General features: G+C 38.4%; 1 protein-coding gene across 2 annotated transcripts in view; it reads left to right on the plus strand.

The window, feature by feature from the left end:
• Positions 1 to 26,147, plus strand: part of raskol (Ras GTPase-activating protein raskol) — a 484,925-nt gene that overhangs the window by 169,510 nt on the left and 289,268 nt on the right. Inside the window, exons 3-4 of one of the 2 annotated variants that reach the window (XM_073971816.1) lie at positions 18,374 to 18,489; positions 20,525 to 20,551. In XM_073971816.1, the coding sequence (XP_073827917.1) occupies positions 18,374 to 18,489; positions 20,525 to 20,551 (143 nt within the window). The remainder of the gene's footprint in view (positions 1 to 18,373; positions 18,490 to 20,524; positions 20,552 to 26,147) is intronic. The other variant, XM_073971817.1, reaches the window with a different exon arrangement.

The following is a 26,147-nucleotide window of genomic DNA, read 5'->3' on the forward strand; positions in this document are numbered from 1 at the left end:
TTAAGAACCCACTTTTCCCATAATTTTCGCACTCTCAATTTCGAAAGAATCCATAAAGCAAATCAAACAATTTTGAAATCTTAACAAATTCTGAAATGGCACATCATTAACAGGTGTTTTATTTCTATTGAGAATCATTGTTGTTCCCTTTAATTTGTTTATTTCCTGTTTTTCTCTTCACACAAATTCTTCGAAGCTGCTCTAGTGCTGCTTCTTTGTCTGACAACAGAGCCAAATGAAATGAATGAAGCCTACAATTTGATTGTTTAAAGCAATACAAATAGCATGGAATAAAATTATCGTCATATTTTATAAACATTTCATTTGTAATTAGGGGTAGCGATCCGGGAAGAGATTTTGGAAAGATTCTTAAATTTGGGATTTGTTGGGGAATTTTTAGGCAGCGATTTTAGAAAGATTTTAATATTTTGAGAGGTTGTCTCTTTGGCGGGCTAAACCTATTAAAGTTCCAGAGTTAATGGAATTGCTTTTAATGGATAATTGAGTAGGCGCTGTATGTTATTATTTTCACTCGGTACAAAAAACTCAAATTAATAGAAGAATCGGTGGAAAATGGGCATAAATAGTTTTAACCCAGTGAATGAAAGACTTGCTGCAATTCGAATAAAAGCTAAATTCTTCAACATCAGCTTTATTTGCGCTCATGCTCCCACTGAAGAAAAGGACGAACAGACCAAAGATATATTTTACGAGCGCTTAGAAGAAACATATGACCGTTGCCCTGCCCATGACATTAAAATCATTCTAGGCGATTTTAATGCCAAAATTGGAAAGGAGAATATCTTTGGCCCAACAGTCGGGAAATTCAGTCTCCACAGTGAAACATCTGACAATGGTATGAGGCTGATAGATTTTGCAGCTGCAAAAAAACATGGTAGTTAGCAGTACCAGATTTAATCATCTAGATATTCATAAGGGCACTTGGCTGTCTCCAGATCAAAGAACAAGTAATCAAATTGATCATGTTGTAATAGATGGAAGACATTCATCCAGCGTGTTGGATGTACGATTGTTCCGAGGCGCAAACATTGACTCGGACCACTACCTTGTTGCAGCAAAGGTACGTACCCGTCTAAACGTTGCCAATAAAGCACGAACAGACACAACGCGGAAGTTGGACATCGATAGACTGCAAACACAACAGATAGCCACAGCATATTCCACTCAACTAGCCCAATTGCTTAACGCGAGCACTCCTTGTCCCGATAACATAACAACACAATGGCAAAGCATTGCCCACTCCATGCAAACAGCCGCAAAATCCATACTTGGATATCAGAGACCTCCACCAAGGAATCCATGGTGATGAGGAGTGTCGTGCTGCCACCGAAGAGAAAAATGCGGCACATAAGGCTACTTTACAATCCGTAGCAACGTAGCGCACGAGAGAGATACAGGGAGAAAAGGAGAGAGGAGAAACGTCTTTTCCGCAGGAAAAAGAGAGAGATGGAAAAGCGGGAGCGTGAAAAAATCGAGATGTACAGGAGCCAGAATGAAGTCCAAAAATTCTACCAAAGAGTCAAGCATCAAACTGATGGCTTTGGTACAGGCACATCCTCCTGTAGAGACCAGCAAGGTAATTTGGTAACTGATACAGATAGTGTACTCAGGATATGGAAAGAACATTTTTCAAATCTGTTGGTATCCAATAGCAGCGAAGACGACGAAGATACCACAGCCCCAATCCCAGAACATGGTATTGAATGTATACCGCCCAGCCAAGAGGGGGAAGGGCAGCAATAAATCGGCTGATGAATAATAAGGCAGCAGGGGCCGATGGGTTACCAGCCGAGCTGTTCAAAACCGGAGGCGACACGCTGATAAGGTGTATGCATCAGCTAGTTAGCACCATCTGGCAGGAAGAACGAGTACCCAACGATTGGAACCTGAGTATCCAGTGCCCCGTCCACAAGAAGGGAGATAAGACTGTATGCTCTAACTATAGGGGCATAAGTCTACTCCCTATTGCCTACAAGATCGTGTCAGGGATATTGTGCGAACGACTAAAGCCTATGGTCAACGAGATAATTGGACCATACCAATGCGGCTTTAGACCTGGCAAGTCCACCATTGACCAGATATTTACCCTGCGGCAAATCCTGCAGAAGACCCAAGAGATGCAGATCGACACCTACCACCTTTTTGTCGATTATAAAGCAGCCTTCGACAGCCCGCTGCGTTCAAAGGTATTCCAAGCCATGTCTGAATTTGGTATCCCCGCAAAGCTCATCCGGCTTTGTAAAATGACTTTAACTGACACGAGGTCCTCAGTTAAAATAGGAAAGAACCTCTCCGAAGAGTTTGGTACCAAAAGAGGTTTCAGACAAGGAGACAGCCTTTCGTGTGATCTCTTCAACATCCTGCCGGAAAAGGTTATGAAGGTTGCTTATGCTGATGATATAGACATCATGGGCCGATCAGTAAAAGAAGTAACTGATACCCTTATGAAGGTCGAAGGAGAATCTGCTAAAGTGGGTCTGACCAAGTAGATGGTGTCGACGCGCAATGCGTCCATTGAGCTCGAACCGACTGTGGAAGTTGGTTCCTTTAATATTGAGGTAGTAAAGGACTTCGTCTACCTCGGCACCTCCGTAAACACAACAAACGACATCAGTTGTGAAATAAAAAGAAGAATTGTATTGGCCAACAGATGCTACTTTGGTTTAAGAAAGCAGTTTAAAAACAAAGCCACATCTCGTCAAACAAAAATAACGCTCTACAAAAAACTGATACTACCCGTGCTGATGTATGGCTCCGAAGCCTGGGTACTTGCGCAAGCAGACATGGCAGTGCTTGGTGTTTTTGAGAGAAAAATTCTTCGAAAGATCTACGGTCAACGCAGATTGACGGTGAATATCGACGTCGCATGAACCACGAGCTGTATCTGCTATACAACGACATCAATATTGTTAAACGTATCGAGATGCAGCGATTGCGTTGGCTAGGCCATATCATAAGAATGAGCGATGATGAACCCGCTAAAAAAGCGTATAAATACGGACCGCTTGGCGGTGCACGCAGAATTGGCAGGCCAAGGAATAGATGGCGCAAACAAGTGGATGATGAGATGAAAAGGCGTGGTATTCCAGAGTGCGAAGCAACAAATAGAGAGGAATGGAGATCTTGTCTTAGTTCGGCCTATGGAGCAAATGTTCTGTAATGGGCCAGCTAAGTAAGTAAGTTCCTCACTTATTATATGGAAGAATTACTTATTATATGGTATTATATGGAGAATAAAAAATAAAATGTGTCTATATTACAAACTGGAATAGCTGGCAATAATGAGGACAGAATCAACCTTCTCTATAGGGTTTGGATTCCCGAGCAATGTCATTCGGGCAACCTATGACGAGCAATAATTGAATCTGACCCATTTTTCTCTCAGAGTTGTATTCGTTAATCATTAATTGTTAGGAAGTCCTTCTGGTTTTCGCCTGAATCATTCACATAGCAAGACCACATGCTATGGTGGCAGGCTCACCCGGTTTGTCAGGTATGATTGACGATACCTGGGATCTTTGCCCGGGATTCTCCTACACACCGTGTTTACAAGAAATTTTAAAGGCTGTTTCGTTCGAATCAACTGTAAGTTGGGATTTCCTTTTCCCGTGAAAACAATGACCTTAAGGCCAATTTTCGATAAGCAGCTTTCGATTATCCTCAAATTTTCCTCAGGATCGGAAAACCAACCAGGCATTATTCACTTATCCCTTATAAACAATGGTTTTTTAACTGTGGTTTTGCTTCAGGGTCGGATTTCTCAGTGACAAACGAAGACTATCAGGGATCATTGTCCGGGATGATTCTCATCAGCGTCGAATTCGGCTCTTTTTGACGTTCTGCTCAACGAGATTTGGCCTCTTTTCACGGCAGATCACTTTGCCACCTTTGTAAACAGTGGCTCATTGCAACGTATGTATGTGGTTCAGATTCCTTCATTCGGATTTTTCAATGACAGTCACCGGAACTAGTACCGATTTTTCTTAAGGCGTTTTCAATGACTATAACCAGAAGTTCCTGAGGGTGGATAGGGGAAGGTGGATGGCCCTACTACTCAGCCCTAAACGAGGGAACTCAGTTTTGGCATTACCAGACTGGGATATAGTGTTACGATCACATACCTCTGGAAGCCTTGAGTTTCCTGCGGACTACGGCGGTGTACAGGGCCTAAATAATCCACTACCGGCGGGGACCAGTGATCTGCCTGCAAGTCACACATCGTCGTCATCAAGCGATCGTGAGCAAACATCTCCCACATATATGGAGGCGTTAGCATCTGTGGTCGAGGGTAATGCTACAAGCACACAACCTAAATGAAAAGGGGAGGGGGAGAAAGGGAAGCTTAGTGAGAGATTCAACTTGGCCTAACCATCAGAGACTGGAAAGGACCCTGAATACGAATCCAACAGCAATAGCAAAAAAAAACACAACCGTTTTGGAAAACCACAATAAAGAGGACATACACAAGATAGTGGATGAAGTAAGCGAAAGTATCACAAAACTCATAACGAAAAGGGTGCAGTGGTCAGGGGCTCAACGACGATAGTTTAAAAAGAACCAGGCGCAACTAAATAAAGAACAGCTACACACAAAGAAGAGATATTGTAGGAGCAATCATATTTGAAAAACAAAATAGTGTATTTTAAAAATCTGAAAATGTATATTGTTGTTTCAACCATATATTTTGTGTCAGGAGCATTTTGACACAAAATATATTGTTGGGCCAACAATACATATTTTCAGATTTTTACAATACACTATTTTGTTCTCAGAATATGATTGCTCCCACAATATATCTTCTCTGGGTGTAGATGCTTAAAATGATGTCAACAATACTCCCCCACTTCATCGGAAGCGGAAGAAGAAGATAAGATCTCATGACGAATAGAACACAACTAAATATTGTACGAAGAAAAAGAGCTTAGTTAAGCCAACACGGACAAAGTAAGCTCGAACATGAAGAGAGTGAGCGCGACCACAGAATCTTCTGGTATGGCCGGGGACTCAGAATAGAAGTCTAGGACTTTCCATCATATTACCTTGAAAATCTTGTAAAGTTTGGACCTCTCAACCTCAACCGATTTGTTAATGACTGTCAACCGAAGACTATCAGGAGTTTCACCTGCTTACCGGCCATCACACATGTGTAAAGAATAGAGGTCACGAATTGAACATAGTTGGAACTAACTTCCCCGACAAAGTTTTTAAGATAATCTTTGACCAGCACCCATCGACCATTACTATTTTTCCTTATTTTTCAGGGTCGGATTTGATGCCAAACAAAAATTACTATCGTCCGGAAAGCATCTGGGATCATAAACCCTGATTATGATGTTCTACTTTTCTTCCGGAGGCCTCATACTGTGGTGCGAAGGAAGTTCAACTCATTTGAACTCCTATGGTTCGGATGAGCGCTCATCGACATTACCGGGTCAAAAACTGCCACTTGAGGGTCTAGATTCTTTTCTTTTACAGCATTTCTTTAAATTATGGAGTTCCCGAATTTCACAGATTTGTTGTCAATGACTGCCATCCAAATGCTATATGTTTTTTTGTTTGCTTGCGGCTCTTCCTAATGTGAAAAGAATAGAGCTCACAAAATGAATATATTGGAACCCACTTCCTTTAAAATGTCTTTCAGACGGTATTCGACCACCAATCACCAACCATTACCTATTTTTTCCCTATTTTTTCAATGAGGATCGCATTTGATGTCATCTAAAATTGACTATCGTCCGGAGACCATCTGGGATCATTATCAGGCTAACCTTCTACTTTTCTACCTGCAATAACTTGACTTAGCCTCATACCGTGCTGAACAACTTTTTCTTCTAACGTCTAATCTCCTTGACAACCATGTAAAGAGAGTCTCTTTGAAACTGTTGTGGTTCAAATTCTTTCATTGTAGAAAATAATAGAATTTACTCTCATATCTGAGCATCCATCGACAATGCCCGATTTTTCCCTAAGCTTTGAGTTTGTCAATGATTCTCAACAGAAGTTCTGAAATATTTCGTTTTATAGGCTGTTAAAAGATTCCACATCTTGGTCTTTGGGTAGCAGGCGGAAGAAATAGAAGATTTGGCACCTAGCCTTAAGGGAGACTACTTTCTCTCCATGTCTATTGATGTTGGTGAAGGAGTAGGAAATTTACTATTAAATATGAACATTACTTCAAAATCGAGTTTCGGAGGTTTGACAAACAATGGGAAATATTTTTCATTCTACAAACAAATCTCATTGTTCCAAAGTTTACTATATAACCAGTGCAGTTGAACGATTGAACGATTCATCGAAAAAAGCATATTAACTGCTTCAGTCGATATATGTATATATGAGTATAAACTCATGCATTTCCAACCTGCAACTTTACGAAATTGATACTGCGAGTTGGAAACCGATATTCATCTTCCTCTGTTCGAACTGTTTACCTGACTCCACTCTCACTCTATGGGAGCCGACCTTGAGTGATAAGACCAGTATTCCAAATTGGTCGGATTTCGATATTTTCCTCACAAATCGGTATCGAACATTAGAATCAGTTACCGAAATGAGAATATCCAATGAACGAAAGCCAGACAATTCCAAGTTCAAATCGACTTCCGTCTGTAAAATAAAACGCACTGTAAATTATGTCCAAAGGATTTCCATATCATACGGAAATGTCCTCGATTCCTGGAGATGACATACAATCAACGGTTCGCAGAAATCAAACACAGTAATTTATGCTTAAATTGTTTCTCTAGCTTACACACGGTAAAAAATTGCAAAATTAAAAACTCTTGTTTCAAGTGCAACAAGAGGCACAACACACTGCTCCATAAGGAGTCAGATTTCCAAAATACTGCCCAGAATACTTCCAGTTCTCATAATTCCTTCTCCAATAGCAAGGATATTCATACGGCACAATCCCCTCGTCCATCCGCAGGAGTTATTCAAAATTGTTTCGCATCGAATGTCAAAGGGGTGTTGCTTGGAACCGCAATAGTCAACGTCCTCCATTTAGGTGTCACCTATCGAGCTCGAGCCCTCTTAGACTCGGGGTCAGAAGCTACATTTATCTCCGAGAAGCTTTCCAAATTTCTCAAGCTACCTTTCAGACGTGTCACTGCCACGATTTCAGGGCTGAACAACACAGTTACAGCCGATGTTCAACGGGAATGTAAATTTAGTTTGGTTCCCCTTTAAATTAGAATGGAGATAAGCGTATCTGCACTTATTGTTCCCCACCTGTCATGCAATCTCCCTTCCAAAACAATCAACCAAGATAACCTTGAAGAGTTGCCGCCTTTCACCTTAGCGGATCCTAGTTTCTATGTGAGCTCAAAGATTGACCTGCTTTTACGTGCGGATATTTTGCCATCAATAATGTCATCAAGGTGTAAGAATAATATAGGCGGGTCTCTGATGACACCGGAGACTGTGTTCGGATGGATCCTCACAGGACCCGTGCCTACCGAGAATACCGCTTGCTTTTCCAATGTCGTTTCATTGATCAATGAAATTCTCTTAACGAAACAATTTCAAAATTTTGGGAGGTGGAGAACGTTCCACGAAAGCGTGTTGTTTCTTCCGCAGATAAGATTTGTGAGGAGTTATATCAGTCCACCACTTACAGGGCAGATACGTGGTGTGCCTTCCATTTAAGGAAGAGTTCCCTGCATCCCTGTGTCTGGGACAGTCCCGATCCATTTCGATGGCACAATTCTTTCGAAGTGAAAATCGTCTTCTTCGAAATCCTAGCCTTAAAGAAGAATATGATAAGAATATCATAGAGTATTTAACGATGAATCACATGTTTTCCATCAGAGAACCACCGAGCAACAGTTTCTCTAGTCCACCCTACTACTATTTACCGCATCATGCGGTTTTGAAACCCGACTCCACTACCACTAAGGTCCGGGTAGTGTTTAATGCATCGTCTCCCACTTCGAATGGTGTTAGTCTAAACAGGGCCAGTTCTCCAGAGTGATCTCACAATTCTTATCCTTAACTGACGATTCAATCAGTTTGTATTTAATGATGATATACAGAAAATGTATCGCCAAATCCTTGTGAATCCCATACATACTCCCTTCCAAAGGATTTTATACCGAAAGGATCCACATGAGCCAATAAAAGACTACGAACTTCAAACGGTAACATTTGGCCTCAATTGTGCTCCGTATCTTGCCACACGGACCATTCTCCAATTAGCAATAGATATACAGGAAAAGTACCCTTTGGCCAGTCATGTTCTTAAAACATCGATGTATGTGGACGACGCTTCAGTTGGAGCCCATAACATTCATTCCGCAATTAAAACTAGAAAGCAGTTAATTGTAGTTCTCCGAACTAGAATAAGCGAACTAATCTAGTTCAGAATTTCAACTCCCATGAAAGTAATTTAATTGGAAGATTAGGACCTCTTTTTATTTTTTAGGCTAAAAGTAAATGCTAGCCTCGAAGGAGTTCCGAATAGCCGAGAAACATACGGTTATTGGCTTTATTATCATCTGGCCAGATATGTAAACGGCCTCGAAGGAGTTCCGAATAGCCGAGAAACATAAGGTTATTGGCTTTATTATCATCTGGCCAGATATGTAAACGGTCCGGGAAGTTCTTTATATTTTACAGCTCAAGCTGGCCGATGACTTAAGCGAGTAATACCCCGTTTGCACTTAACTGGATTTAAACAAGTAAGAACAGACTATAGTCGGACGGGGCCGACCATGTGATACCCTATACCACTAAACGCGTCTTCTTGGGATAAAGTTATAAGATGTGCATTAGAAATTTTACCAATTTTCACACAAAAGTTTTGATCAATTTAACCCGCTAAATATTATCCGATCATACCGTTGACTTGCACGCTACTTCTTCATCTCAAACCAAAACTACGTTTAAAATTTCGCGCCGATCGGACTATTATTGCGACCTACAGAGCGGCTACAAAATCGAGCAAAAATTTTGTTTTTGGTCCATTTCATCCCTTTAACATTTCACGATCATCGCCAAAAACTAATCAGTTCTATTCTGGTCCAAACCCGACCTCCATACTAAATTTCGTGACAATCGGTCCATAATTGCGGCCTCTAGCTTGATTACAATTTTTAATGGACGGACAGACGGACGGACGGACGGACACACATCGCTAAATCGCTTTATCTCGTCGAGATATGATGTTTGGTATACCACATGAGGGGTCTACGACGAATATTTCGCGGCGTTACATGAATTTTTGGGAAAACAAACTTATTATACCCTTTTCCACATTGTGGTATAGGGTATAAAAATCCACTGGGTTTCAAATGCCAATACCATAGCGCAAACGGGAAAAAAATCCTCATACAGAAGGTTAACTCGGCAAAAAGTTCAAATGCAAACACCGATCGCTTTGTGTGTCTCCTGAGAAGACTGAACAACCCATTGCGTCCTGCTAATATTCTGTGGTGTATTTTTTTGGACCTCAGTTCATCATTATGTAGATGTACTAAATCTTATTTGATCGCCTGGTACTTGTACATTAGTTCCGCTGGCCTTTTAATCAGAACCTAGCGGATCCACATTCGTTAGTTATAAAATTTGAAGAAACAACATTAGTAGAACAAGTTCCCTTGCTCTTTTCACCTTCAGGACTGATTGTATGGCCTACCCCTCTTTCCATTTTGAGTTAAACGGTCCCACTCTCTGCCTCCTCTTAAGAGTCTTCCATTGGGTGTTGTTTGTGATATTATTTCTTGACTCAGTAGAAGATGTATGTTCTGATACTTGACTTACTTTTTTGCAACAGTATTTCATTTGGTGTTTAACCTCAAACACATCCGGTAATTGTTCAGAAGTATCCTCATTCATTATTGAGCTTAAGGGGAATCTTAATCGAACTGGTCGCCAACGAGACAGAAACCGAAAGTCGTTGCCTCTCTCGCATATTTATTGGCAAGTTTGAAATTCATGCATTAATGAACCAAAATGAACTTGCACTAGTTCCTTTTTGTTTTAAGTGAATCGTTCAATTGCAAGTTCTTGCAACTACTTGCAAGTTCTCTCAGTTCTCTTTTACTGGACAAGTTTGTTATCGAAGAGCATTTTGTAAAAGTTTGTACAAATTTGTACAAACTTTTGGGTTATCGTACAGACCTAATGACATGAGCGATACATTTGAAAGAACGCGTGAACTAGGTCATTCGATATAGTTCATTGAACTAAGATCAGTGAATCAGAAATCATTCGATGGTGGAAGGTAAAATTTAATATTGTTTCTATGTGAGTTTATAGACCTGAACCGACTAGTATTTTCATCTTCTACATATTGAACATTGAGACGAATTTGCTTTATCATTCAACTTCTTTATTCAACGACTCACTTTTTACTCCACTCCATGCTCCAGAATATTGGTTATCGACAACCCTAATTGTAATTGACGACTCTGTATATTCTATTGTATATTTGAATCATAAAAAAACTTTGTTAAAATTATTTAAACAAATAAAAAATATGGGTCATTCCTCAGAAGGATGATGAGTTACGAATAAACACAGCCAGCAAGACAACGACATCGATTCTTGGCTGTGAACGTTTTTTTCTCGCATAAACAAAATTAGCATTTTTTGCTAGTGAATGTTTTTGCTTCGGATTTCACATATTTATGGGAAAATAGAAAATTTCGTTATTTATGGTTTGGAAAAAAATATGAAATTTGCTAATAAAAAAATGGGCACACACATTTCTGTTTTAAATTGGAGAAACGTTTTCAGAAAAAAGACATTTTGATGGTCTAAATAGGCTAATAGTGGAAATTTGAAGTGAATGAGGAGTTGGGACTGTTGGTTCCACTCAATTCAATTTAAATTGCAAAGGAAAAAAGATTTCGATCATCATTGAGTTTAGAGGCGTTTCTCTTGTTACAAAAATTATGTAGGATTCCTTCTTGCTAGAGAAATAATATGCGATTCTGGAATTCCAAGCATTAGAATATTCATCAGTTATAAAAATGGCTGAAATAATCAAAAATGTGTCGTGAGGTATTTAATCCAGTATCGTGAAGTCGAAAATATCATATTCAAATAATGCTATTCAATAATGCCAGACTTGTTTAATTCACTAACGAACTAGTTCTATTGAACGATTCTTATTAAAGAATGCATAAACTAGATCGGCCGATATAGTTCAATTTAATCCAATGAAATAAGATCAATGATGTATTCGAAAGAACGCATGAATACCAACCGATATAGCTCATTTTACTTTACGAACTAATATCAGTGATCAAATGATTATCAATCATCCATTGGGCGAACATAAATTTAATTAATTAATTCTCTTTCTAGTTGAACTGTACCATAAATATAGTTGTGGCAGAAAATGTATGAGATCTTATACACATGGTGCATCTTATCTTCTTTATGGGAAATAACCGCAGTAAAGCTTGAAGTTTCTGTCTCAAATTAGCAGACTTGATTGGTTTACCAATGAACTAGTTCCATTTAATGGTTCAATGGAACTAGTTCATTTTTGGAGCAGTTCATTTTAAAGAAAGAAGTAGTAGCAGCAGCAACTGGCCAAGTTCAGTTGATATGGTACTTTTAGTTCACTTTATAACCACAGTAAAGGTTGGAGTTTCTGCCTCAAATTAGCAGACTTGATTGGTTTACCAACGAACTAGTTCCATTTATCGGTGCAATGGAACTATTCCATTTGAAAGAACGGAGAAACTAGTTCAATTTTGGAGCAGTTCATTTTAAAGAAACAGGAACTTGGCCAGTCGATATGGTAATTTTTGTTCACTTTATAACCACAGTAAAGGTTGGAGTTTCTGCCTCAAATTAGTAGACTTGATTGGTTTACCAACGAACTAGTTCCATTTATCGGTGCAACGGAACTATTCCATTTGAAAGAACGGAGAAACTATGCCAGTCGATATGGGCCAGTTTAGTTCACTGAATTAAGATTAGTGAACCAACCAGTTATATATTTTTAGTATTGAAAATTTCTGTATGCGGTTTTATACAATTGAATCTTTGCTTCTATATAATGAACAATTTTCTAACAAATACCCCTACCTAATTTAACAAAGATTTTCCCTAATATTTTTAAATCAACCTGAAACTATTTTCATATTTATCGCCTCATCAATAAGTAACTAGGTTGATTGGAATGCATTGAACCCTGCACTATACATTTCTCACTATTTTCCCCCACACCCCCAGTATCAAATCAACCCACTCTTTGTTCACCTAACTTAAATGATATGCATTACGTATTGTACGCAGTGGCTCATTGGTTCTTAATGTTCCCCATTGCGTAACGAATAAAGTGATGGAAAACAAAACTACTCGCCCCCAAACCATCAACGATGCTTAAAAGAAAATCCAAGCTACGGAAATGAACTTTTTATAGAAATTCATTGGAGCATTAAAACATTTCATACGAATGTGGGTTTTTATGTTTAAGACTACATATTCTTGTTGTTGTCGTTGCTATGTTTTTTTACTTTTACTTCCGAAGCAATTTAAGTTTAAAGCATAAATGCCATTTGGGCTTTTTCAAATGTGTACCTTTCTCATGTAAATGTGAAACTATTTTCCTGAAAAAAAAAAAAATAATAACCTGATTTCAAAAGGAATCTATAAATAGCTTCAGGAAAAGGGATAAGTGAGGGATTAAATTAAAAGCTTTGAACATTTAAAATTGCTTGAAATTAAGCTTCAATATAGTATCCCACCTGAAGCGAAACAAGCAAAAAAGCTTTACGTTCGCACAACTCGTAATAAAGTTAAGCTGTTCGGATTTAGCTGTCATTAATTTAGGTGTAAATTTGGTTTTGCTATGGAAGTAATTTAAATAGTTTGTATTTCTTTTCAATTTTCTCTAAAAGATTAAAAAAACCGAACCAGTGGGAAACATGTTTTATTCTTACACTTCTCTCAAGAGGGGTTTTTTATCTCTGAGAATCAATAGTTACAAATAGAGAATCAAAGTTCCATAGGTAGTAATGCAACTAACCAGTTCAATTGAACGGTTCAGTGAACAGTGCATATTAACTAGTTCAGTTGTTTTATGTAGTTCATTTTAGTTCACTTTCATTCTAAAATTTCCCTCAGTTCGTTTTTTACTTATTGTTGTCTTATTATTGGGTGCCAACGTGGTGCAATGGTATGAACACCCGCCTTGCACGCTGAAGGTCTTGGGTACCATTCCCTGGCCAGGCAAACATCAAAATTTTCAACGTTGACAAAATACCCCTCAGTAATGTTGGCGGCATTTTCTGAGTATTTCAGCCATGTAAAACTTCTCTACAAATGGTGTGTTAGGACACGCCGTTCGGACTCGGCGATCAACTGTAGGTCCCATATCATTAAGCTAATATGAATCGGGGTGCACTCATTGATATGAGAGAAGTCTCCCTTGTCCCGTATGGGATGTTTGTGAAACAATTATATTATATTATGTCTTATTATTAGGACGAATGTCATTATGTATGAACGTTTTTAATTGATTGAATGAATTGCTATCATGAACTAAGGAGTTCCACACAGAGAATCTAGGTTTAAAAAATCCCTCAACGTACTTACTTAGCTGGCCTTTTACAAAACATTTGTTCCGTAACCCGAACTAAGAAAAAATCTCCAATCCTCTCTGTTTGCTGCTGTATTTTCCCAATCTGGGATATGTAGCTTTCTGATATCTCGTTTCACTTGTTCGCTCCAACGAAGCTTTGGCCTTTCAGATCTGCGTGAACCTCCATGCGGCCCGCATTTATACGCCTTTTTAGCGGGTTCATCATCACGCATTCTTATAGCATGGCCTAACCATCGCAATCGTTGTATCTCGATTCGTTCAACTACATTGATGTCATCGTATAGTTGATACAGCTCGTTGTTCATACGACGCCGATATTCGCCGTCAACACAGATTGGCCCGTAGATCTTTCGAAGAATTTTTCTCTCGAACACACCAAGCACTGCCTTATCTGCTTGAGAACCATACATTAGCTTCGGAACCCATGCTTCGGAACCATACATTAGCGCGGGTAGTATCAGTGTTTTGTAAAGTGTTACTTTTGTTTGACGAGAGGTGGCTTTATTCCTAAACTGCTTACTCAGCCCAAAGTAGCATCTGTTAGCCAAGACTATTCTTCTTCTTCGTGTTTCACAACTGATGGTATTTGTTGTGTTTATGGCGGTGCCGAGGTAGACAAAGTCCTTTACTACCTCAAAATTCTAGGTACCAACATTCACAGATGGTGCGGGGTTTGTGGACATATTAGGCGTCGATACCATCAACTTGGTTTTTTTCGCCGTTTACTGCCAGACCAACTTTAGCAGATTCTCTTTCGACTTTTGCAAAGGTGTCCTTTACCGATCGACCCATGATGTCAATGTCGTCGACATAAACCAGTAACACATGGCTGTTCGTATATATCGTTCCATTTCTTTTGACCTTCGCGTCTCGTATGACCTTTTCCAGCAGGATGTTGAATAGATCACACGACAGGCCGTCTCCTTGTCTGAAACCTCTTTTGGTAATAAACTCTTCGGAGAAGTTCTTTCCTATTTTAACTGAGGATCTCGTCTCAGTTAATGTCATTCTACAAAGCCGAATGAGCTTTGCAGGAATACCAAAATCAGACATGGCTTGGAACACCTTTGAACGTATAGGGCTATCGAATGCTGCTTTATAATCGACAAAAAGATGGAAGGTGTCGATCTGCATTTCTTGAGTCTTTTCCAGGATTTGTCTGAAGGTAAATATCTGGTCAATGGTGGATTTGCCAGGTCTAATGCCGCACTGATAGGGTCTAATAATTTCATTGACCATAGGCTTTAGTTTCTCACACAATATGCCAGATACTATCTTATATGCAATAGGGAGCAGACTTATGCCCCTGTAATTGGAGCACACAGTCTTATCACCATTCTTGTGGACTTGACATAGGATGCTCACGTTCCAATCGTCGGGTACGCGTTCTTCCTGCCAGATGGTGCTAACTAGCTGATGCATACACCTTATCAGCGTGCCACCTCCGGTTTTGAACAGCTCGGCTGGTAGGCCATCTGCTCCTGCCGCCTTATTATTCTTCAGCCAGTCTATTGCTGTCCTTACCTCATCTTGGCTGGGCGGTATACATTCAATACCATCTTCTTGGATTGGAACTGTGATATCTTCGCCGTCTTCACTGCTATCGGATACCAACAGTTTGGAAAAATGTTCTTTCCGTATCCTGAGCACACTATCTGTATCAGTTACCAAATTACCTTGTTGGTCTCTACAGGAGGATATGCCTGTACCAAAGCCATCAGTTTGATGCTTCACTCTTTGGTAGAATTTTCGGACTTCGTTCTGTCTCCTGTACATCTCTATTTGTTCACACTCCCTCTTTTCCATCTCTCACTTTTTCCTGCGGAAAGGTCGTTTCTCCTCTCTCCTTTTCTTCCGATACCTCTCTCGTGCGCTACGCGTTGCTACTGATTATAAAGTAGCCCTATATGCCATGGATTCTTTGGTGGAGGTCTCTGGTATCCAAGTACTGTTTGCATGGAGTGGGCAATATTTTGCCATTGTACTGATATGTTATCGGGACGGGAATATGCTGTGGCTATCTGTTGTGTTTGCAGCTTAGCGATGTCCAACTTTCGTGTTGTGTCTGTCCGTGCTTTATTTGCAACGTTTAGGCGGGTACGTACCTTTGCTGCAACGAGGTAATGGTCCGAATCTATGTTTGCTCCTCGGAACGATCGTACATCCAACACGCTTGATGAATGTCTTGCATCTATCACAACGTGATCAATTTGATTTATTGTTCTTTGGTCTGGAGACAGCCAAGTGCCTTTATGAATATCGAGATGCTTAAATCTGGTACTGCTAACTACCATGTTTTTTGCAGCTGCAAAGTCTATCAGCCTCATACCATTGTCAGATGTTTCACTGTGGAGGCTGAATTTCCCGACTGTTGGGCCAAAGATATTCTCCTTTCCAATTTTGGCGTTAAAATCGCCTAGAACCTTTTCTTCGGTTGGAGCATGAGCGCAGATAAAGCTGATGTTGAAGAATTTTGCTTTTAATCGAATTGTAGCAAGTCTTTCATTCACTGGGGTGAAGCTGGAGACCAGATATTTTAACCTCTGACCAACTACAAAACCGCAACCAAACTCATGCTTTGTGTCATGGCAGCTATAATACAGTGCGTCATTTTTAGGTGTTGTTGTGACTTCTTTCCCAGTCCATCGTATTTCCTGTATGGCAGTAATGTCGGCCTTGTACTTTTCCCGACGCCCAAACCCAAGTTTTTAACGTTCATGTGGGTGAATGCGCGGCACATGTTAGATCACTACATTTAACGGGTGTTAAAGGCAGCTCCCCAGGTGACACCACGGGGAGGTCAGTGTCCACTTGAGATAAGAGAGGGACCAAGATAATCTTTCATCCCCTACGTCACCCAATCCCTCAACGTAAGTTAGCTATATTTTCTAAGCATTAAAAGCATATATATCATATATATATATCATTGAGCTAAAACACAATCGGGATGCATAAGTCTCGCCATAGGTATTTAGGGATGTTCATGGGTAATAGAAAAGAGCCCAGATACACATAGCTACATCCTAGGTGCGACAGAAAAGAAACTCTTTGAATGTATTAGCCGAACATGTCAAATTTTTAACATTGAAAAGATGTTGTCCGGTAGCACTTTAGGCGATAAAAAACGCTTACAAGATAGAAAGAAAGTCTATAGATATCAACTTCATGATTTCAATGCTACGCAGGGAAAAATTTCGAGAGCTCTCGAAGTCCAAATGGGCAAACCAACTTGTCCTACTAGTGTGAAGTCTACTGAAAATTTAAGAAGGAAAGGCGCGCTGACATTTGTTTGCCATATACTGGAAGTAGATCGGGAACACACCCAATAAGAGGTTACAGGTGGCATAGAGACACAAGTAATCTCAAATATCCTCACCACCACAGAACTTGACGATCTTTCCGTATGTATGTAAATATGCTTGTCGGTAGCTAGTCGCAGAGTATAGCCGCTCCCGTTCAATGGTGCCCAGATTCAAGTTCATGTGTGGTTTGCTTTCGCAAACACCCATTCAATATCATCCCGGGAGCCCATTCCGATCCATACTATGCGGTTTTCTGATCCGCGTCTAACAATATTCCCATAGTCAACTATACATTTGTCCGACACCCGACCGTTTAAATTTACCTAACGTTCTCTCAGATAATGGTAGCCATTTAGAATATCCCCAGGAGCTTGTTTGAAAATAGTGAGCGGTTTTCTGATCTTATTGTCAACTACATATTCCTATAGTCAACTACGTTTGGACCAGTTAGATCTTAGTTATGTGCGATGTGAAGGAAAATCTTATAGAAATGCTTTCGAGGTTAATGCTGCAGCTGCCTTTCCTATTACAAAACTCTCAGCTTTGTCGCAATTATGTTTTGTTGTGAAGATTTCAGGTTAACGATTCCAAGGTCACCAGTTTGGAAGGTTGTTCTAGACCTTCCACACATAAATATGTTTGCCTTTCGGCTGTCTTATACCCCGGTTACACTTAATCGGATTAACCCAGTGGGTTTGGGTTTCAAATGTCAATTCCAAAGCGCAAACCTCAAATAAATTCTGATGAAGTGGGTTAACCTGGCAAAAAAAACTCTAATGTAACCGTACTATTAGGCTGTCTTAGAGAAAAATCACGGATACAAATTCCTTGGCAAAGTATTAGGGCAATCATGAATATTTCCCTCGGAGTTTTCCACACGGAAAATAATTTTAAAAAGTGAAATGCCTTTAAAATTAATATTTTAAAAGGTTGAAAACTACTAGAATCACTTAATTATGGGATGTTCTCTCCGAATCGACAAAAATATTCTTTTTTTATACATAAATATGGAAATAAAAAATTGTGAAATTGGAAATAGGGAACAAATTCCGCACAGAATTTTTTATTCATGTTTGTCCTGTATATTATTTATATTTTCGGTTTCACACTACTGTATCATCTTAATCTGTTCCCATGCTCAATAGAGACAAATTATTTAGACTATTGTGATTGAGACTGTAGTACAGACACAAACCACATAGATGCCCTCTAGTGGCGATTATTTAAAACAACCCTAATTCTCGCAAATCATCAACTGAGAACAGTGGCTTTCAAACGAGAAGAGTGAAAATATCTGGCAGTGGTTTATGTACCAACTTAGCCTAACTTTTAAGTTGTTATGTAGTGTTATGAGATGGCGCTGCTGTACATTTACAGGGTGCTTCAAATGGGAAGAGTTGGAAAAACTCTTGTTTTGTTATAAAATTTGTGGTTTATTTTCATTTAACACTGATTTTAATTTAATAATTTATTTATTTTTTTATTTCAGAAACTGAAGGTGAATTAACACGCAAACAAAAGGTCACACTACCCTGGGGTCCACTGTACTGTGTACTGCAACAGGATGAACAGGCATTCACCGCATATTGCAGTGAAGAAATATCGGTAAGTTTAGGTTTTATTTTTGTGAACATATTCCGTATAAATTGTTTTGTATCATTTAAATATGAATATGAAATCTCTCTAAAGTGAACATGCAGACATATGTGGGTATTTCTATAACACTGTGCAACATTTTTAAGGTGATCTTGTGCAAACAATTCGAACTGAGGATTTTTTGAAAGTACAGACCCAAACGACAAGAAACCCTAGTAGGGCTTTGTTGTGTCAGATCCAGCTCGGATTTTATGGTCCCATCTAAACATGGCTAAATATTGAGTTTTTAAAGAAATTCGAGGCTATATCTCTGAAACCAATGCGAATCTTCTTCTGACCTCTGAAGCAAATTTGTAGATAAGAACAAGAATAAAATATTTGGAGAAATAATGAACTCGAAAAACTACATTTATTGCCTTAAACTTCAAAATATATGCAAAAATTCCACAATTTTTATACATTTCACACCGTATCTCCAAAACCGTTAATTTTTTCTGAATATTTTCTTTTGGAAAAATATTCCCTGGAATGTAATACACAACTCTTCAGAACATGTCATTGTTGTAAAATGCCTCTATGCCGTTGTTTTCAGTACATTTTTAAACGACGATTTAATAGAAATGTCAATAATGCAGTGAAATCTGAAATTCGAGAATAAACTGTTGGTGTGAACCGTGTTTGAAATACGTGTTGTAAAAGATATGATACAAAATACCGCTGAAACAACATGAATTAAGTATTTTAGAGTTTCAGAATGTTCTAAAGAATTGTTGAGAACATTATTTGGAAGATTTTTGCAAGAGGTTACTTGGTTCAACTCCCAATAGTTTAGCCGATACTGACCAGAATATCAGCAATTATGTAAAATGTTCTATATTTTATAGATTTTGATGCCCTAGATGGAGTTTTTCCTATATGGTCTGTTCAAAGGATAAGTTCTACTAGTTCAGGGCTACAATATTGCCTAAGCCAGCAAGGCCAAATTCCTATTCGTTTCTGAGATAAAGGTCTGATAAATGCAAAAAAGTGTAATTTTAGCCCGGTTTAGATGGGGCCATAAAATACGAACTGGATCTGACAAGACAAAACCCTACTAGGGTTTTGGTAGTCTAAATATGTTCTATCAAAAAATGCACACTAGAAGTTGTTTGCATTTTCAGTGTTGCATAGTGTAATGGTAACAAAGGATGCAAACAAATTCGTTGGAACTACAACCAAAATACTGTTCTGAAAACTATTTGATTAATTTTAGTTTTCAATCAAACAAAATTTGTCTATTACAACAGGAGATTAATAAAAAATTCGAACTAATTTGAGTCACCTTTGAGAAACTGATCATTAGACTATGTTTGTACCTGCGCTTATTACCATTATTGGCTTAATTTAACAGTTGTTTTCTTAACACAACTAAATCGATATACAAACAAATTGCATATTAATTTCGTCATATATGACAACAAATTATGTAAAAACTATATGTTTTTTGTGAAAACCTATTGCTATTGGTCCTCAAAACAATATTCCGTCCAAATATACTAAGTTGATTTATTTTGCCATAAATGAACCATTATTATTGAAATTTGTTACAATTTCGGTTTTTGCAATACATTATTTGACAAATTGTATATCATTTTATCATGATAACAACCGCTAATTCTACAAAACTAACAAATTTGTCTTGAAATTCATTGTCAGCTTGAGAGAGATTTCACTGTGCAGTAAATAAAAACTATATTTGACTATTATTACAAACTAGTAGTTTATTGCCAAAAATGCTACATTATCTAATACTAATGTAAATTTATTTAAATATAAATATATTTTCTCTATTCTTTTTCTCTTCTCATATTTCTCACATTTTCTACACCCAACAACATTTATAACATAAAAATCGTTGCTTACACATGAAATTTTAAATCATACCAAAAATAATCTGACACACTCACACATAATTGCACTCTACACACAATACTTTTCAAATAAATTAAAAAAAACTGTATGCTAAAATATTGCGGCTATATAAAAATATCACAAAAAACTGTAGATATTGTCGGCTACACCCAGAAAAGAGGTGGGTAGTAATGCAAAATAAATTTATTTTTGATTCGATTTCGTAATTTTTTCTTTAATTTATTTAATTTGTATGCATTTTTTATAGAAATTTTGAATATTTTTTTTTTTAAATTTTAAGTTTTTTAGTTTTAAACTTATTTTGAAAGAAATTTCATAAAATTTAATTCTTGCCCTATAGGACTGCCAATTTGGCAGTGCCAAAGGGCTGTAAAAAATTGGACTAGTCAGAAGCTGTGACAATCTTCAGTTCCATATATAATATTGTGTTTAATTTTCGGAAACCCATATCGCAATAAAAAATGATTGTAAATGGCTTTATGTTCAGCCGGGTTATCCACCATTTGGAAATTTTATTAATATAATGGTTTGGTTTTAGGACGCGCAGCTACCGTTGTTGGCAGCTACTTCACTCGGAGACCTTGAGGTCCATTGTGATCATCCTTAAAGAAACTGTGTGTTGTGGTTGGGTTATGTGTGATGATGATAGATGCTGGACTATTGCGGATTTGTTGTGAAATTGAGTATGTAGGTGATGCTGTGATGATGGATGTGAGCTTATAGGTTGTTGCTGAGGTTGTGATGGTGGATGTAAGTTTATGATTGTAGAGTGGTTTTGATGGGTTGGATATGATGATGATGGATGCTGATTTATATGATGGGTGTTGAAAGTGGTGACTGGTTTATTCTGAAGTAATATGAGGTGGTTGGTCTATTCCGGTTTGTTGATGTAAAGTGGTTTGATGTGATGGGTGCGATGAGTAATGTATATAGATGCGCGGCTGCTGTGATTGTGACAAAGATGATGATGTAGTGGATGTGATGTGGGTGTGTTGCCGCTGAGGGTGTTGTTCAGTGTTGAGCCGATTTCTATCCCCCTGTGTAAAGGAGAAAGAAAAACAATGATTAATTAGTTTTGTTTGCCAGCCATGTGAGGTTTTTGGCAAATTGGTACAAGTAGATGGGGTCTATGTCGGAGAAGAAAGTCAGAGTATTTATCTCATATCTACCGAAGAATCGATGTCTCCTCGTGAGTAACGAGGGGCACCTACATAGTAGATGTTCGACCGTCTCTGTTTCTTCTGGATCTTGACATAGCCTACAGTAGTCTACACTACTGTTGTCCCATCTAGAAGTTAGGGACCTGACCATGTTGTGACCGGTAATGAGACCTACAGTGATCTTTATCCCTAATTTATTTAGTGAGAAAAGAGAGTTGGTTCTATGCTGAGAATAGCTGGGCCAGATTGCCTTGGATACCTTACAGCCAGTTTCCATTTGCCATCTTTGCCCCGCCTTCTCAAGGAAGTAACCTCGAAGTTTCCGGATGTAATAGCACTTTGGTGGTCTGATAGATGATCGACTGGTAAGTCAGTCGACTGAGAGCCACCCCGTGCTAGTTCATCCGCCTCTTCGTTTCCCTTTATATCACTGTGTCCTGGAACGCAGCAAAGATCAACGAAGTCGCGTACTTCAAGCAGAGCGTTTTTGCAATCGAGGATAGCTTTTGAGTTTATGGTCCATGACTTGAGAGCCTTAAGGGCCGCTTGACTATCGACAAAAATAGTCACCGGTCCTTTCAGGACACTCCCAAGTTCTTTGATCATCTCCGCTGCTTTCCTAATTGCAAAAATCTCAGCCTGAAAGACGCTGCAGTTATCGTTGAGTTTGAAGGATTGCTTAATTTGTGGGTTTTCGCAGAAGACCCCCGTACCTGTGCCATCCTCCATCTTTGAACCGTCTGTGTAGATGGCCAGACCGCCAAGAGGAGGGATACCACTAGACCAGGCATCTCTGCTTGGGATTATGACGTTAATTTGGTTGAAATTGAGTGCAGTGGGTATATAATCACTGATGTGATCGGGTCCACTGGACTCAAGTAAATCGGTGAAGGGGAAGAGGACCTTTGCATGTCCAAATCGTGAACACTGCCACATACCTGCCTCTCTAAGCCTGAAAGCCGTTCTCGCCGCCTGAAAGTTGATAGTGATGTATAATACTACGCAGCAAAAGTGCCACTCTCTGCATCTTTTTGCATGAATCAATCAGACTAAGGGTGTGCAAAAAATGATAACAAGAGTGGTGGACCTAAATGGCCTAATACCCTAGACAGACGGCAGCGTTAATTTGCATTAACTAACTGCCTTAGTTCAAATTAATTAATGCATTATCCACATTCTTACTGCACAACATCAAACTGAATTTAATGTGCATTTAGGTATTTCAATATGGCAATACCGTAAAAGAGAACCCATATTCACATGAGGGAGAGAGCATATTCATGCTCTAAGACACAAGGAAAACACAAAATTATAGGCAAACAACAACACAGCAAGCAGCTGTTTCGTAAATGCATTAACTGTCGTCTGTCAGGTTAAAATTAAATGCAGATCTTAATGCAAATTAACGCTGCCGTCTGTCTAGGATATAAGCCCCTAATTTTTAAAGGATGACAAAAGAAATTTTGAAGTTTCTAGAAAAAAAAATTTAATATAAACCGTAGACCGGAACTTTAGGAACTTTCTGACCATTATCGCAGACCTGTACTTTTGTGATAGAGGTGTATGAAGGAGTGGCCCTAAATATTAGGACATTACTTGGCCTAATCTCGGTAAGTATTGGCTTCACATTGAAAAATATACTGTTGTGGTCATGATCACATAAACTACCCGCTATTAAAATTTCAAAACGATCCGAGGTGTGGCCTAAAATTGGATTAAAGTGCAAAGTTGTTGATTTGATGTGGAGGGTGTTTCTGGAGAAATGGAAACTGATTTATGGTTGCGAGTCACTTGTATTTCGGTAGTTATCGTGCTCTCCATCCACTTTAGTTAGTCACTGTGTGATCTTTTATAGCGTTCGGACCAAAAGGTATGGACTGGTCCACGAAAAAACGCATGTCTTCGGGAACAACACGACAACAACTATCTTCGTTAAAATATCACAAGGAACCTCGAAAGCTCTTAAACTGTGTTTAAGCGATTATTTTAGTTTAGCACAAAGCGGCAACAGAAGCTGTTGCTTATCTCATTAAATTTTATCCCTGAAGATGGTTGACGATGGCAACCGAAATATTGGAATAAAAATTTTAAAACAAAAATAAATAAATACTGACCTAAAGCCGAAAAAACTTCAGTAAAAAATTAAAGATTATTTTAAACATTTTCTTAACCAAAAATGTTGAACTTCAATGGGGCAAAGACTCCTAACATTTGTCCAATATAATCCATATACTAATTTGATTAATATAATATACCACGGCCAAAGGTTGGAACAATCTCGTCACTTTTTACGATAGTAGTACCCACATGTCATTTTTGTTGGTCACTCTAGAACTTTATATTAGAGTTCTTGGGCCTATATGTCATGGACTTACCCACGAAAAACATAATATCGTTGTCATCATGAGCATCGTGCTTATCAGCCATTTTTTTTGTGACTGCAGTAGTTTTCAAGATTTTAACACCATTATCTCATGACATCTAGACTAGTCCAGGAAAATAAATTATATCATTGTAGTAAATACCACAAGAACTACTTTAGGAGATAATCCAAATATATTCTCGAGAAGACCATAAACTGCACTTTGTCAACGATTTTTGAACTTTTTGAGCGAGGTTCCCCATGGATCCCCCCATGGTGAACAGATATATATATCTCCGAAATTTATATAAGTTTGGAAAAACGTTGTGTGGACACAGAATATTTGTGTTTAAACCCCTGACAGGATCTTCCCATGTTTCGCCTGTGGCAAATCACCTCAACCGTGTGGAATGTACGTTGGAGGGCAGTGTATTTTAAGCTTATATCACCCAACCGATAAACAGGCAGCAGTTCCCTCCAGAGTCCAGTTATCCCGGAGTCAGCTCTTCTTTTTTGAGAAAATCTACAGATCTTCGTTGAGAAAGTCTACAAATCTTCTTCGAGAAAATCAACTGATTTTCTACAAGACGAACTACAGATCTCCAATGAGAAAGTAAAGATGAGATCTTCCATGAGAAGATCTACAGATCTTCCATGAAAAGATCTACAGATCTTCTATGAGAAGATCTACAAATCTTCTATGAGAATATCAACAGATCTTCTATAAGAATATCTACAGATCGTCCATGAGAAGATCTACAGATTTTCCATGAGAAGATCTACAGATCTACCATTAGAAGATCTACAGATCTTCCATGAAAAGATCTACAGATCTTCCATGAAAAGATATACAGATCTTCCATGAGAAGATCTACAGATCTTCTATGAGAAGTTCTTCAGATCTTCTATGAGAAGCTCTACATATCTTCTGTGAGAAGATCTACATATCTTCTATGAGAAGATCTACAGATCTTCTATGAGAAGATCAACATATCTTCTGTGAGAAGATCTACAGATCTTCTATGAGAATATCTACAGATCTTCTATGAGAAGATCTACAGATCTTCTATGAGAAGATCTACATATCGTCTGTGAGAAGATCTACATATCTTCTATAAGAAGATCTACAGATCTTCTATGAGAAGATCTACATATCTTCTATGAGAAAATCTACATATCTTCTGTGAGAAGATCTACAGATCTTCTATGAGAATATCTACATATCTTCTGTGAGAAGATCTTCAGATCTTCTATGAGAAGTTCTTCAAATCTTCTATGAGAAGTTCTTCAGATCTTCTTTGAGAAGATCTACAGATCTTCTATGAGAAGATCTATAGATCGTCCATGAGAAGATCTACAGATTTTCCATGAGAAGATCTACAGATCTACCATTAGAAGATCTACAGATCTTCCATGAAAAGATCTACAGATCTTCCATGAAAAGATCTACAGATCTTCCATGAAAAGATATACAGATCTTCCATGAGAAGATCTACATATATTCTATGAGACGATCTAGAGGACTTCTATGGGAAGATCTAAATATATTCTATGAGAAGATCTACAGATCTTCTATGAGAAGTTCTTCAGATCTTCTATGAGAAGTTCTTCAGATCTTCTATGAGAAGTTCTTCAGATCTTCTTTGAGAAGATCTACAGATCTTCTATGAAAAGATCTACAGATCGTCCATGAGAAGATCTACAGATTTTCCATGAGAAGATCTACAGATCTACCATTAGAAGATCTACAGATCTTCCATGAAAAGATCTACAGATCTTCCATGAAAAGATATACAGATCTTCCATGAGAAGATCTACAGATCTTCTATGAGAAGTTCTTCAGATCTTCTATGAGAAGCTCTACATATCTTCTATGAGTAGATCTACATATCTTCTATGAGAAGATCTACAGAACTTCTATGTGAAGATCTACAGATCGTCCATGAAAAGATCTACAGATCTTCTATGCGAAGATCTACAGATCTTCCATTAGAAGATCTACAGATCTTCCATTAGAAGATCTACAGATCTTCTATACGAAGATCTACAGACTTCTATGAAAAGATCAACAGATATTCTATGACAAGATCTACAGATATTTTATAAGAAGATCTACAGATCTTCTATGATCAACTGATCTTTTGTGAGAAGGGAAGATCTTGTAAGGGAAGATCTTCTATGAGAAGATATGCAGAACTTCTACGAGAAGATCTACAGTCCTTCTATGAGAAAAT

This window comes from Musca autumnalis, unplaced genomic scaffold (genome assembly GCF_047663935.1).
Source record: "Musca autumnalis isolate F117 unplaced genomic scaffold, ASM4766393v1 scaffold_3, whole genome shotgun sequence".
Taxonomy (NCBI): Eukaryota; Metazoa; Arthropoda; class Insecta; order Diptera; family Muscidae; genus Musca; species Musca autumnalis.